Source organism: Dryobates pubescens, chromosome 26 (genome assembly GCF_014839835.1).
Source record: "Dryobates pubescens isolate bDryPub1 chromosome 26, bDryPub1.pri, whole genome shotgun sequence".
NCBI lineage: Eukaryota > Metazoa > Chordata > Aves > Piciformes > Picidae > Dryobates > Dryobates pubescens.
In genome coordinates, this window is record NC_071637.1 from 7,985,369 (window position 1) to 7,998,215 (window position 12,847).

Genomic DNA, 12,847 nt, shown 5'->3' on the forward strand with positions numbered 1-12,847 from the left:
TCCTAATACCGAATCTAAACCAGTTACCTCTCGTCATATCACTATACTAAATTATAAAGAGTCCTTCTTGACCTCTGGCTTCAGTGAGACCCTGTATTGCTGATGGTGTATTTGGCAAAGTTCATACTAGCCATGTTTCATTGTTGCTGTCATTTTGCATCCATTGTTGAGTACTGTATAAGATTGCATGGCCATTCCTCATCACCTCCTTCTTACGTCAGAAGCCATTCTTCCCTATTTTTGGGATTTATGTTAAGAATTGCCATAGGTGGTCTTCAAAGACAAAGAGGCTCAATTAAAAGAAGCTGAGAACAAATTTAATTAACTGAAAAGAATTTCTGCTAAAGCCAAAACCAGTTCAAGTTGCCCTGCATCATGGTTATTTCATACCATTATTTGCTCAAAAGATATTAGCTATATTAGAGCAGGACCTCTATTGGACCTCTGACCACTGGTTACAGTATGACAGTCTTTATTTTTCATTAATTCTCACAGAGGTGATAGAATCCAGTCTTGGAGCTAGTCTTTGCAATGTTTTTCTACGTACAGAACAAGGCTTAAGTACTGGTGAGGTCCTGCAGTGCCAGATCCAAGTGCTCAAAGACAGGGAGTACTTTAGAACTAGATGGTTTTAGTCACCTCAGTGGAGAAACTCATTGGAAAGAAAGTTGTGCAGGGTGAAAGGTGGTTTAGGCCAGTTCTGGGCAAAGATTCTATTTTGTTTTTCACTTCATGTTAAGAGAATAGTATTTTGTGATTCTCCCCTCCATAAGTGCATGGAGGGTTCGGTGCACAAAGAGGAATTAACTCTTCTGGAGTTCGGGCTTTGAAAACTTACTGCAAGACAACTTTTGAAAGTGCATTCAGCATTCCCTGAGTTATGTGCAGCCCGGGTCCCTGCTTTTTCATGAAAGTCTTTTTGCTAGGAAAAAACCAAACCAAAGCCAGATGGCTCTCATGGTATAAACTGTGAAATATGCATGTCTGTGTATATATATTCCACCAACTTGAGGAAAGCCTGTATGTGCTTAATTCTGCTTTTTCCCACTGGATCTGTTGGCTTCTTTCAGTCATGCTTTCTACAAGCAGATTGGTGTGCATTATTGTTACACCACATCTGGAGTACTGTGTACAGTTCTAGGCTCTCCAGTTCAAGAGGACACGGAACTACTGGAGAAAGTTCAACAGAGAGCTAGAGGATGAGGAAAGGACTTGGAGAATCTCTCTCATGAGGAAAAACTGAAAGATTTGGGGGTTTAGTCTGGAGAAGGCTTAGAGGGGACCTTATCAACATCTACAAATATCTGAAGGGTGGCTGACAGGAGGAAGAAGCCAGTCTCTTTTCCATGATACCCAGTGAAAGGAGAGGGGCAATGGACATAAAGTCAGTCATGGGGAATTCCATCTCAACATGAGAAAGAATATTTTTACTGGGAGTGATGGAGCCCTGCAGCAAGCTGCCCAGAGAAGTTGTGGAGTCTCCGTCTCTATAGAGATCTTCAAAACCTGCCTGTATGCATTCCTGTGGGACCTACCCTATGTGTTCCTGCTTTGCAGGGGGGCTGGACTCTACCTCCAGGGGTCCCTTCCAACCCCTAGCGTTCTATGATTCTACTGAAGGCAGTTGTACTCTTGCGACCTCTTCTCGTTTCATGAAATCTTATGCAATGTCCACTTGTGCCCTGATACCATAAAAGCTTTTCTTTGCTTCTTTATAGCACTTCTTCTTTGATAACTCAAATACCATTGCCTTTAAGCACAATAATTAACTATTTATGTAAAATCTGAATAAAGCCCTGTCACATTTCAAACTTTCCCATACCGAAGCACACAGAATAGGCTAATTGATATGTAAATGCACCTTGCTCCAGACCTAATCATATAAACAGATAAATGAAGGAGATGTACCAGCTCATTTTCATAGTTAAAGAGTAGGCACCACACACATCTAAATCATTCACAGCAATTAGATGATGAATAACTAATAGAATGGATTTCAGCTATATATCACTACATGAAGTCTGAGAAAAATATGATCTTGCTGAGGCTTAATTTGTGTCCTAGCAGATGGCTTTCAATGGTATGTAAAGTTGAATAAACACCTAAAAACTCACTCTTTGGTCATTAGAATTTTGTACCTGTTTTCAATTTAACAAGTTGAGTTTAGCAATGAAACTTTCAAACAAAAGGTAAACAGAGGAAGCCTATTCACTGGTGATTTCAGTGGCTTGAAGACCTTATTTCTGCACCAAATGAAATTATAGGATTTGCTGGAAAAGCACAGACACATGTCACAAAATGTACATTTAAGTCAGTGTAATCCAGTTACAGGTAGATTCAAAACCTTAATGCTACTTCTTAATTACTATTTTAAGGTAAATTAAATATGACATGTTTGTTCTGAATACTCAGAAACAAGAAAACTATCAGAATCTGCACAACTTCACTAAAGAGCAAAGGAATAGCTCTAAAACAGTCCACTAGCTTTTGTTTTAAACTTCTCTGTGATTAATTTTTGTTACTGAGTGTGATAAATGTCTAAAATATGAATTTATCTTTTATCTACAGACTTCCTAAATATTAACCATTGTATCTATCTAGGGTAATAAAGGAATGCAGACAAATACAAGCCAAATAGCCATCATTTGCAAGACACTGTTGGTTCTCCTCTCCTACCATTTAATTTTCTGATACAGGTATTCAAAGAACTACCCACACACACCCCCCATGAGGAAATTTTTCATGTATATAAAGCCATTATCAGAATAATTTCATTCTCTCACTTCTTCCCTCCTCCCACCAAGTGCATATTTAATTACAAGGGCTTCACAAGTTAAGAGTTCTGGTTTTATCAAACAGTGAGACAAAAAGTAATAGTACTCTGGATGGGGAACAAAGAAATCTCACATTGCAAACTTATTTGGCCTAAGCATTTCTGAAATGCCTGCAGTGAGGTGAATTGTGTCTTCTGTCACCCCAAAGGTGGGTGAGATGTCCCAGTCCTGTTTTATAGATTCTAAAAATGTTTAGTTTCTGAAGAAAATAGGAAAAGGGAATCATCTGCTTCTAGAGTAACACACCAAATACAGATTTATTCCACACATACAGCTCTCTTCCTTATCCCAAGAACATTCCTCCTTTCCAGTCTAGGAGTAGTTTCACCAAGAACGAATCACTGTACACATCCCTGTTGGCACTTAAGCTACACCAGCTACTGTCAGGTCTCTAGAAACTCCTGTGTGAGTCTGCTTCAAGATGTGTGTGGCTGTGTGCTGAGGAAAGAGAGGGAACTAATTTGCCTGCATTTAAAATACATGCAAACCACAGAAACAAAGATAGGATTTTGCAATTCTGTCACTTGTTTTTAAATGTCCTTACTTGCCTTTATTTCAAAATCATCTTTAGCTTCTGCTGCATGATTTATTTCTAATGCAAACAATCATTTAGCTTTGTGTTCTTTATTAAAGACTTCATTTTTTTTTTTTTTACAAAAATAGAATCAAGCTTTATTAGTTTTTAGTTCAGCATACAGTCCATTGAAAGAAGTTTTGGATGCAACATATTTACTTTATTATGGTGGTTTGTAGTATTGTTAGTTTATAATCAACTCTTCTATACAAGTTATCAAACTTAAAATCACACTGACACCAGAAAGCTGTTTTCTAAAGAACTTCATTTAGGGTAGATTATCATGTTGTAGCAAATAAGGTCAAGAGTCCTTTTAAGAAGGAGACTATTTCATTGCCTCCCAGTTTAGATTCTCCATAGACACGGTCCACAAATGAAATAGGAACCTGTTGAAACAAGCAAAACTCTTTTTAAGGTTCAAAACCTAAATGATCAGGCCTTCTATAAACAAAAGAATGACCTTTGAACTACAGCACATTCAGACATGGGAAGAAGACAAACACCAGATTGGCTTCCTTTGTGTCAGTTCTTACCTGTGGCTTTAATGTTGCCCCTTACCGAGGAAACATGGAACTATTTGGGTTTATGACCTTTAAATATCATGCAAAGACATTATGCAGTGGCTGGATGATAAAATAGTCAGAACAAAATAGTTAAAGTGTACTAAAAGTCTGGGGGTTAGCTAAATTCAGTACCTTTGAGTCAATGCCTCAGGAAGGCAGGAATCTCCCACCACCATGTAGCAGCATTCTGCTCAGCCTTACCACTAGCCAGATGTCATCTGAATATGGCAGTTAGTGCATATTGTACAAGCAATACCTGTCTTTATCAGTCTTTGACCATTTAATAGATTATTTACAGGATCAGTGGACACTTAAAACACTAATTTTGGTTTCCTCAAAGTGATCATACTGTCCAGATTATTTCACTACTCATATGTTAGGAACATGCAGCTTTCTGCATGACAGAACATTCTGCCGACACTGTTTCAGAATATTCAACAATTTCCATACATGTTTGTAAGCAAAACTGAAACACTTCAGGGGCTAAAATAAAGAACAGCATTTGCAGAAGTGATTAAAAAAACTGGCTTAGTGTTCTGCTGGCAGCTGCATCCAGAAATCATCTGGCAAGTGGAACACAGAAATCACCACACCCTTGCATCTGTGCCAGAGTTGAGGATTTCTCCCAATTCTTGCCCATCAGTTCATGGCAGAAGAGAATCCAGGGCAAGAAGACTGTAAGAAGACACCTACAAAGGCATGCAGATAGACTCAACAATGACTCTGGCATCCCTTTGATGATCCCAGTAAGCATCCAGGCAACTATAAACAGCTGATCTACAGGGCATGGATGGAAATTAGCGAGTGTGTAGTCAGTTCAGTATGTCAGAAGTGACATCTCCTGACTGCAGAGAGAATTCCAGTGAACCACCTTTAAAGACACCAGCAAGATCAGTTGAATGAAATATAAAGGGCAGAAACATAGGATCTGACAATTTTGAGTTCCTTTTTCTCTGACTTTAGACAGCACATTCAGAGTTGAGAAGCAGAAATTAGTGATAGCTGGAAAGTTGGAATATAAGGTAATAAAGGACAAAAAAAAAAGAATAACTGAAATATAATCAGGCTGCTGAAGAAAACAAAATTATTTCAGCATATTTTAACTTTTTCCTCCTCTGAAAGGTCTTGTAAAACTGTATGCAGCTAAAGAAATGGCAATGGGAAACGGAAGGATCTGCAAAGACAATCAGCCAGGAGAGTAAGTGCACCTCCAGATCTGATATTGACTGTGAAAAGCTGGAAAAATAGAGTTCCAAATATGCACCTTCTTTTATCAGTTTTGCAATCTTGCTTCTCCTTGGAAATGCACAAAATTTCCTATGCTCCCAGTAATTTGTATCTACAATTAAATGGAAGCACAATATTACTTAACACAATCTTTACCATACCTCTCCGATAGTAAAGCCTAACTGTCGAGCCCGAACAATCATCTCCATCTGGAAGACATATCCTTTAGAAACACACTTTTCCATTAGTTTCTGTAAGACTTCCTTTCTGTATAACCTGCAAACAATTCAGAAAAAAATGAAACCTGAACCACAATTTCTGAACGTTGGAAATCAAGACATGGTATAGGAATCTTAACTCACTCAACTCATCACTACTTGAAACAAACCAAACCAACTTCAACAAAATCATAGGAGCGACAGTTCTTGTAGTTTAGTCTGATTTCTTACACCTTTTCATAGAATCAACAAGGTTGGAAAAGACCTCAAAGATCATCAAGTCCAACCTGTCACCCAACACCTCAGGACTACTAGACCATGGCACCAAGTGCCACATCCAATCCCCTCTTGAACACCTCCAGGGACAGCGACTCCACCACCTCCCTGGGCAGCACATTCTAATGGCCAACAACTCTCTCTGTGAAGAACTTTCTACTCACCTCGAGCCTAAACTTCCCCTGGTGCACCTTGAGACTGTGTCCTCTTGTTCTGGTGCTGGTTGCTTGGGAGAAGAGACCAACCCCCTCCTGGCTGCAACCACCCTTCAGGTAGTTGTAGACAGCAATAAGGTCTCCCCTGAGCCTCCTCTTCTCCAGGCTAAACAATCCCAGCTCCCTCAGCCTCTCCTCGCAGGGCTTGTGCTTGAGGCCTCTCATTAGCCTCATTTCCAAACACTCCACAGAAAAAGTCTGTTCTTACTCCAGTTCCTTGTCAGCAGTTTCTTAATTTCAAATAATTTCATTAATTACAAGCCAGAGCCATACCTGAAACTTCCTGTTAAGTCTGATGCACCTGGTCTCAGCAAAACTTGCGTTAGAAAATTGGCACCACGACTGTGGAAGAACACAAGGAGTGTCAAAATTACTCAGGACACAATTCAGAAAGATCAAGCAGGATTTCCAGAAAATAAGTAAATCTCATCTTCCTAGCAAAACCCCCAAATCTTTTATTTATTAAATGATTCTATTTCCAGTAAGTTTTCATTGCTAGATTTGACTAATAAATGACAGAACCATAGAACGTTAAAATTAAACCCCAACATTTTCTTTTTCAAATGTAAGTGATTAGTAGATTGTAGAACTTCTCCATGAAGGAGAACATGATTTTTCTAACTGAAGCTTATAATCTGGGTCTTTATGGTAGAACTGGCATAACATCTACACACTGCTACAACACAAAAGAAAAAACCTGAGAACAGTCAAACCCACATTTTAATTCTGACCAACATTCAGTGTAAGTGGAGAATAAAACTGATTCCAGGACAAATGGGAAACTTGGATTTGGAAAATCAAGGATCAGTTTTGGTTTACATTGCTTTCACAGTGTGATAAGGATAAGCTGCACTGATGAAAAAATATTGTGAGACCAAAAAGTCAGTCACAACTGTTTTGCTGAGGGATGTATTATGCATTGGTAAGAACAGCAGGTCCATTACCTTGTCCAGTATGATGTAAAGGGATACTTCTGTAATGTCTATTTAGCTCTCCCATTTTGAATGTATAGTCACAAAAGTATGAGCATTTATTCCAGCCATAAAAACCCAGGAGAAACCCACATACAGTCCCTGTGATACCATCTCCAGATCAGACTGGTAACACAAGTTCTGCTCCCCATTTTTTACAGTAACATACCAATCACCTTTAATTTAAGCCTATCCACTTACATAAGTGTAAGAGAGAAAGTCTGTGCAGAAACTTCCCCATTACCTCCTCAAAATCTGCAAGTCCCTGTAAACCTGAGATGCCAGCCCCGCTATGCTTATACAACCCTGACAGGAGTTTTCCTCTTGCTTTTGGGTGAAACCTCTCCCTAGTGTCATGTAACTCTTTTCCAGTAAGGTCTAAGGAATGACTTATTGACTCAGATTGTGTCAGACAATTCTGAACTCAGGACAAATCAAAGTGTCAACAGAGGGGTTCAGCCAGGGATTTACTCTTTAGGGAGAGGCCCATTACAACTAATTAAACGTGCCTCTTAATCTTGACAGAAGTGTTATAATCTCAGCTCATTCTTTGGATGATAAAGCTGAAGGACTGTCCCAACCAGAAGCCATAAGGATTTGTTCACTGCTCCAGCCAGTTTCTTGAGCCCAGTCACATCATTGTGATCTTTCTTGAGGGGTTTTAACCAAGGAATCTGGAGATCATGCATGCTTCCAGCATTTCATACAATTTTGCAGTACCCAGTACTATTGACTAAAGATTCAGTTCACCTCACACAGATCAAGTACTTGGAATTATTCTCTCTAAATAACAAATTTATCTGTAAATACCTAGAAAAATACTAACCTGATTAATTTTCTTTTCAAATCCCAGCCATATACTCCTCCATTTCCTTTGTACCTTGTGCCAGAGACGATATCAAAATTGCCTTCTTTCTGCTTTCTACAAACAATTGGTTTTACCAGGAAGAACATTTGTATGAAGACAGCACAAGTTTCACAATAAGAATAATCAAAGTACAAAGTCAGTATTTTATAAACTTTTGCATAAATTCCATAATCCTCCCAACTACATCACAGAATTTCATAGGCTACTTCATAAATAATTCAGAAAGATCAGCTTATGTATTTTTAAAGTCTCTCTAGTATAAATGACAGGATTGTTTTAAATACAGATTTCATATTTAATTTACACAAACCCATAGTAAGGGGGAGAGAAGTCTGGACCTATCTGTCCATACTCTGCCTGACTGCTGCAGAACCTTACCTAAAATTACAGCCTCCAGTACTACTAAGCTAGGAAGTTGAGAATTAGAGTGCTACCCTCAGGCCACAATGCCTGTTGGCTCTTTCTCACCAACTGAATGTTACAGGGAGGTAAGAGGTAGGAAAACAAGCCAGGACAAGGTCCTCTGTTCAGTATCCCTACACCACATATGATGAAATGATTGGAATTAGATAGTGACATTTATATATGCTTTTCAAAGCTTAACAGCCATTACAAGGAAGGGAAGTACTCAGCCACACATGCTCTCTGTTACTTGAAACTTGAGTATTTTTCCTCCAGTAGGAACTGGATGGTTTTAGGACAAATCTAATGAGGTCCAATCACTTTTACTTGAATTCTTGCCTTGCTAATTTTCTTACTATGACTACAGCTATACACAAATATAAAGCTTTCAAGTATCACTATCCAACAGTAAGTCTTCAGAAGTCATTCTCTCATATGGCAATTGAAACTTACCTGATAAATTCTGGAATAAATTTTGGCTGAAATGGAAGGAAAAGAGATTAGAAAAGAGAAAGGGGTGGGGGTAAAAAAAACCAACAAAACCAACAAGCAACACAACAAACTTAATTATTAGATTAAAATCACAGTACATAAAATACAAACTTACATGGTGAGAAAGGTCAGCATCCATAATAACAATAAAATTCCCAGTGGCATGCTTCATTCCATGAATATAAGCAGTGCCTGGTGGAAACAGCACAGGAACAATTTTCTTGTTGTAACATATGCAGTTACTGAGGCACAGTATTCACTTCCTAAAATCTCCAAGTTATTTTAGAAGAGGATCAACAAAAAACTACTAAAATGTATGTTTTAAATGATGTTTCAGGAGTCAAACATTATTTTTCCTCAGCCCTACAATTTCAGTGCTAGGTTTTATAAACACAAACGTAGACAGGCGGATGTTGGTCTCTTCTACCAGGCAGCCAGTACCAGAACAAGAGGACACAGTCTCAGGCTGCACCAGGGGAGGTTTAGGTTGGATGTTAGGAAGAAGTTCTATACAGAGAGAGTGATTGCCCATTGGAATGGGCTGCCTGGGGAGGTGGTGGAGTCACCATCACTGGAGGTGTTTAGGAGGAGACTTGATGGGGTGCTTGGTGCCATGGGTTAGTTGATTCGGTGGTGTTGGATTGGTTGATAGGTTGGACGCGATGATCTTGAAGGTCTCTTCCAACCTGGTCTGGTCTATTCTATTCAGCAGCAAACCCTACTGCACTAGAAATGCTGAGAGAAATAGGACTTGCTAAGTGGGACACTATCTGAAATCATATTTCCAGAAGGGCCATAGGCTCTGTAAGCCCCAGAAAACTGGAAATAGGACACAGACAGCAAAATAATCACTGGCAGTTAAAAAACTTGCTTTCTAGATGCAGGATTTACTATTAGTAGTACACAGATTTTGCTTTGTTCTCCTTGGTACCATGAATTATATCCTGAAACCAAATCTAGAGACAGTATGGTTTTTTTTCTTATTTTAGAATAGACTAAACGAGGTTGGAAGAGACCTTCGAGATCATTGTGTCCAACCTATCATCCAACACCACCTAATCAACTAAACCATGGCACCAAGCACCCTATCAAGTCTCCTCCTAAACACCTCCAATGATGGTGACTCCACCACCTCCCCAGGCAGCCCATTCCAATGGGCAATCACTCTCTCTGTGTACAATTTCTTCCTAACTTCTATTTTGTTGCATGTTCTTTGTCCTGTATGAGCTGGTGTAACTATCTTAGTGTGAGCTGGAACAAGTCCTCATCTTAAAGTTTTTCTCAACAGTGCAGTTTCTAACCCAAGTCACATCATTCAAAGACAGTACTGCTTCCACAGACAGTATGGCAGCACAGCAGAATAAATGGCACATGCTCCTCACTAATCCAAATTGCTAGAGTCTTGCCATTAACTTCACCAGGAATGTATAAAACTGAAGAAAAACCCTACACTCAGCTGATATCCTTGGCAGGCACTCTCCCAGGAAACTGAGCTACTTAATGAACAACTCTGTATTGCCTTTCTTGTCCATGTTGTTTGCAAAGTTACACAGTAGGAGCAGCACAGATTTGGTTCTTGTACAAAATCAGGAAATATGGTAAATGAAAAATTTAACTGTGCTCAGGTTTAAGCCATAATACTGGGCAAATAATTACAAATGATGAAGGAAAAGCAGAAGACAGAGGTATGGAAACCTTTTGCAGTTCCTTAGATAAATGAGGGATGTAGGAAAAAAGTGCAGAAAGCTGAATTTCAATAGACAATTCAGTATCAAAGTTTCATTTTTGTTGACAGGACTGGAGAACTCAGTACACAAGACACTCCAGAATGTTTTACCAGCCCAAGGAGCTGGGGGTTGCCAAGACTTTTAGCAAGAAATCAAACCAGGTATTGCATTTTATCATTTTCTCCATTCCTATTTTAAGAGAGGAGGGATAAGGATGCAATATGAATCTTAACAGATGCAAATAGGTCTGGTTTATTTTAAGGTTGTTTCCATACCACAAATTTTAATGTCAATTATGGCTTCCTAGGATATCTGCTTTTTCTTAATTAAATAATGACAAACTTGATTAACATATCCTAAGCTTTACTGTGATTTTTTTCCCCCTGAAACTTTATATATTATAATCAATTAATACATTGGAATTGATTTATTACCATCAGGACTTACCAAGGCCCAATTTTCTTGCCCTGGGTCTTAGAAGCTGCAGGATGTATTAAAATAAACACATATATTAAAATAATCATATATTACTTGAGGTACAGCTTTTAACTAATTTCAGTGACACCTTAAAATTGCTATTCTGAAGGTATGAAAACAACTTTAAATGTACTTTTCATGCTTAGAAATCTAGTTGGCTCCTGAGCACAAATCAGAACAATGGTTTTTGCTCAGGAAACCAAGAAAAGAATTTCAGGTTAATAAATAAATAAACTCCCCCCAAAATCAGGAAAACCCCCTTGACCTAATGTCAAATCCCAGCTGATTGACACAAGACAAAATAAATGACACTATCTTGTGTCTAACTGATGGTTATACAGAATATATTAAAAAGTTCTGTTATCAAGGAATGCAACTAGACAGATTAAAAATAAATCACAAGGCCAGACTAGCTTTCATCTCTCCAATCTCCCTACTACTGCAGCCACTTAAAATGAAATTAAAGTTTATCCAAACCTCATCACTCCCTCAGGCATGCACAAAGTACAGGAACCACCACCAGTAGTCATTACTCAATAGCACAGCAATGCACAAAGTATTGCAAAAAATGGTGCCAATACTCATTCACCATTCTGCATATTAGTTCTTAATGCTGCTAAGCAACTGCACAACTACTGCAGTTTTACATCTGTGTAAAGTGGTGTGCAGCACTTAAATAACTTGTTCAAGGCTGTGAAGACAGTGCAAAATCCAGGGACTCCATTCCAGTTCTCTAAGGACTTCCAAGTACTTTTCAATAGGATAAAAATGCAAAAACACAGAATATACAACTCACTATTTTATCTGATCCATAGATCTTTTCCAATTGTTCAGCAACTTCCTGTGTCCCATCTGGGCTTCCATCATCTATGATGATAATTTCATAATTGTTTCCACTGAAATTAGAAATATTTTTAAATGAACAAATGGAAAATCCAATTTCAGTACCTATGTCATTTTGAAAAGCTTGAAATTGAAGAACAGAATACAAAGTGCTTCTCTGGCCGTTAGAGATATGAGCTATAGTTACTGTTAGAGCTCTCAGACTATGCTCATTGCAATAAAACATGACTCAATGTCACTATTTCTGGTCTCAAGCTGCAATTGCTTCATAGCACACTGCAGCAATATAAACCTCCCCATTACGCCAGCGTTCCTGCAGCATTCAGCTCTAGCCTTGTGACTGTGAAAGGTGAAAGCCTAAAATGGCTTTTGTGCCCTCACCTGGCAGGGCTTTCTACAGGAGCCGGTGCAGAACAGATCAGAGCACATGCCAGACCTGATTAGGGTCACTCTGTTTCACTAATTAACGTCGAGAAGTGCTCTTTGCTGCAGGACAGATATCTTCCATCACTAATTACATACTATGGATAACGCGTTTACTTTACAGTATGATGTCACTGTGTAAGCTTTACGGAGGTGTATTCCCTGGCTCAGCTGTGCACAACTCCGCTCTATCAAACCTCACACCGAGGGTGTTTAAGCCGCCACTGAGCCCGTTCCTCACCAGCTGCCAGCTGCGCCCGAAGGGGCACTTTCATCCCATGCTGGTACAGCAGCTTTTCCCTGCAGGTCTGAGAACCGTCTCTCGCAAGGAGGCTGCCAGCGTCCTCTCTTCCGCAGAGCGGCAGCTCGCACCTGGTCCAGGCGGAGGGACGGAGCTCAGCGCCAGCCTGTGCAGGGACCCCATGACGCTTAATCCCCACATTGCCTCCAACCCGGGCCACGGCATCCCCACCCACTGCAGCCGGTACCTCTCCTCGAAGGTGCGCGCCAGAAGCCATACGACAAGGGGCAGGTTCTCTCGCTCATTGTAGGTGGGCAGCAGTACCGAAAACTTGTCGATGCTGCCGGCTGCCATATCGGCGCGCTGACGCACCCGGAACCGGCGGGGGCGCGCCGCAGCCAATCAGTGCCCGCGGCGCGGCCGGAACCGCCCTATCGCTGGGGGCGGGCCGCCGGAAGCGGAAGTGGCGCATTGTTCCGCTTGCTCCTCGCGTAAC

The 12,847-nt window shown here is 39.9% G+C and overlaps 1 protein-coding gene across 1 annotated transcript; it reads right to left on the reverse strand.

The window, feature by feature from the left end:
• Positions 1 to 3,366: 3,366 nt before the first annotated feature.
• DPM1 (dolichyl-phosphate mannosyltransferase subunit 1, catalytic) lies at positions 3,367 to 12,740 on the reverse strand. Its single transcript, XM_054173620.1, has 9 exons — positions 12,599 to 12,740; positions 11,641 to 11,740; positions 10,815 to 10,848; positions 8,756 to 8,832; positions 8,602 to 8,627; positions 7,705 to 7,800; positions 6,181 to 6,249; positions 5,360 to 5,474; positions 3,367 to 3,794 (listed from the first exon to the last, which is right to left on the reverse strand). The coding sequence occupies exons 1-9, from the start codon at positions 12,703 to 12,705 to the stop codon at positions 3,690 to 3,692; spliced, it is 729 nt and encodes a 242-aa protein (XP_054029595.1). The 5' UTR covers positions 12,706 to 12,740; the 3' UTR covers positions 3,367 to 3,689.
• Positions 12,741 to 12,847: the final 107 nt, after the last annotated feature.

Coding starts and splice junctions, on each gene's coding strand:
- DPM1 (XM_054173620.1), bottom strand. CDS start 12,705: ATGGCAGCCGGCAGCATCGACAAGTTTTCGGTACTGCTGCCCACCTAC. Junction 8,628..8,755: donor ATGCTGACCTTTCTCACCAT/GTAAGTTTGTAT, acceptor CTTCCATTTCAG/CCAAAATTTATTCCAGAATT. Junction 7,801..8,601: donor TTTATTCCAGAATTTATCAG/GTAAGTTTCAAT, acceptor AATTGTTTGTAG/AAAGCAGAAAGAAGGCAATT.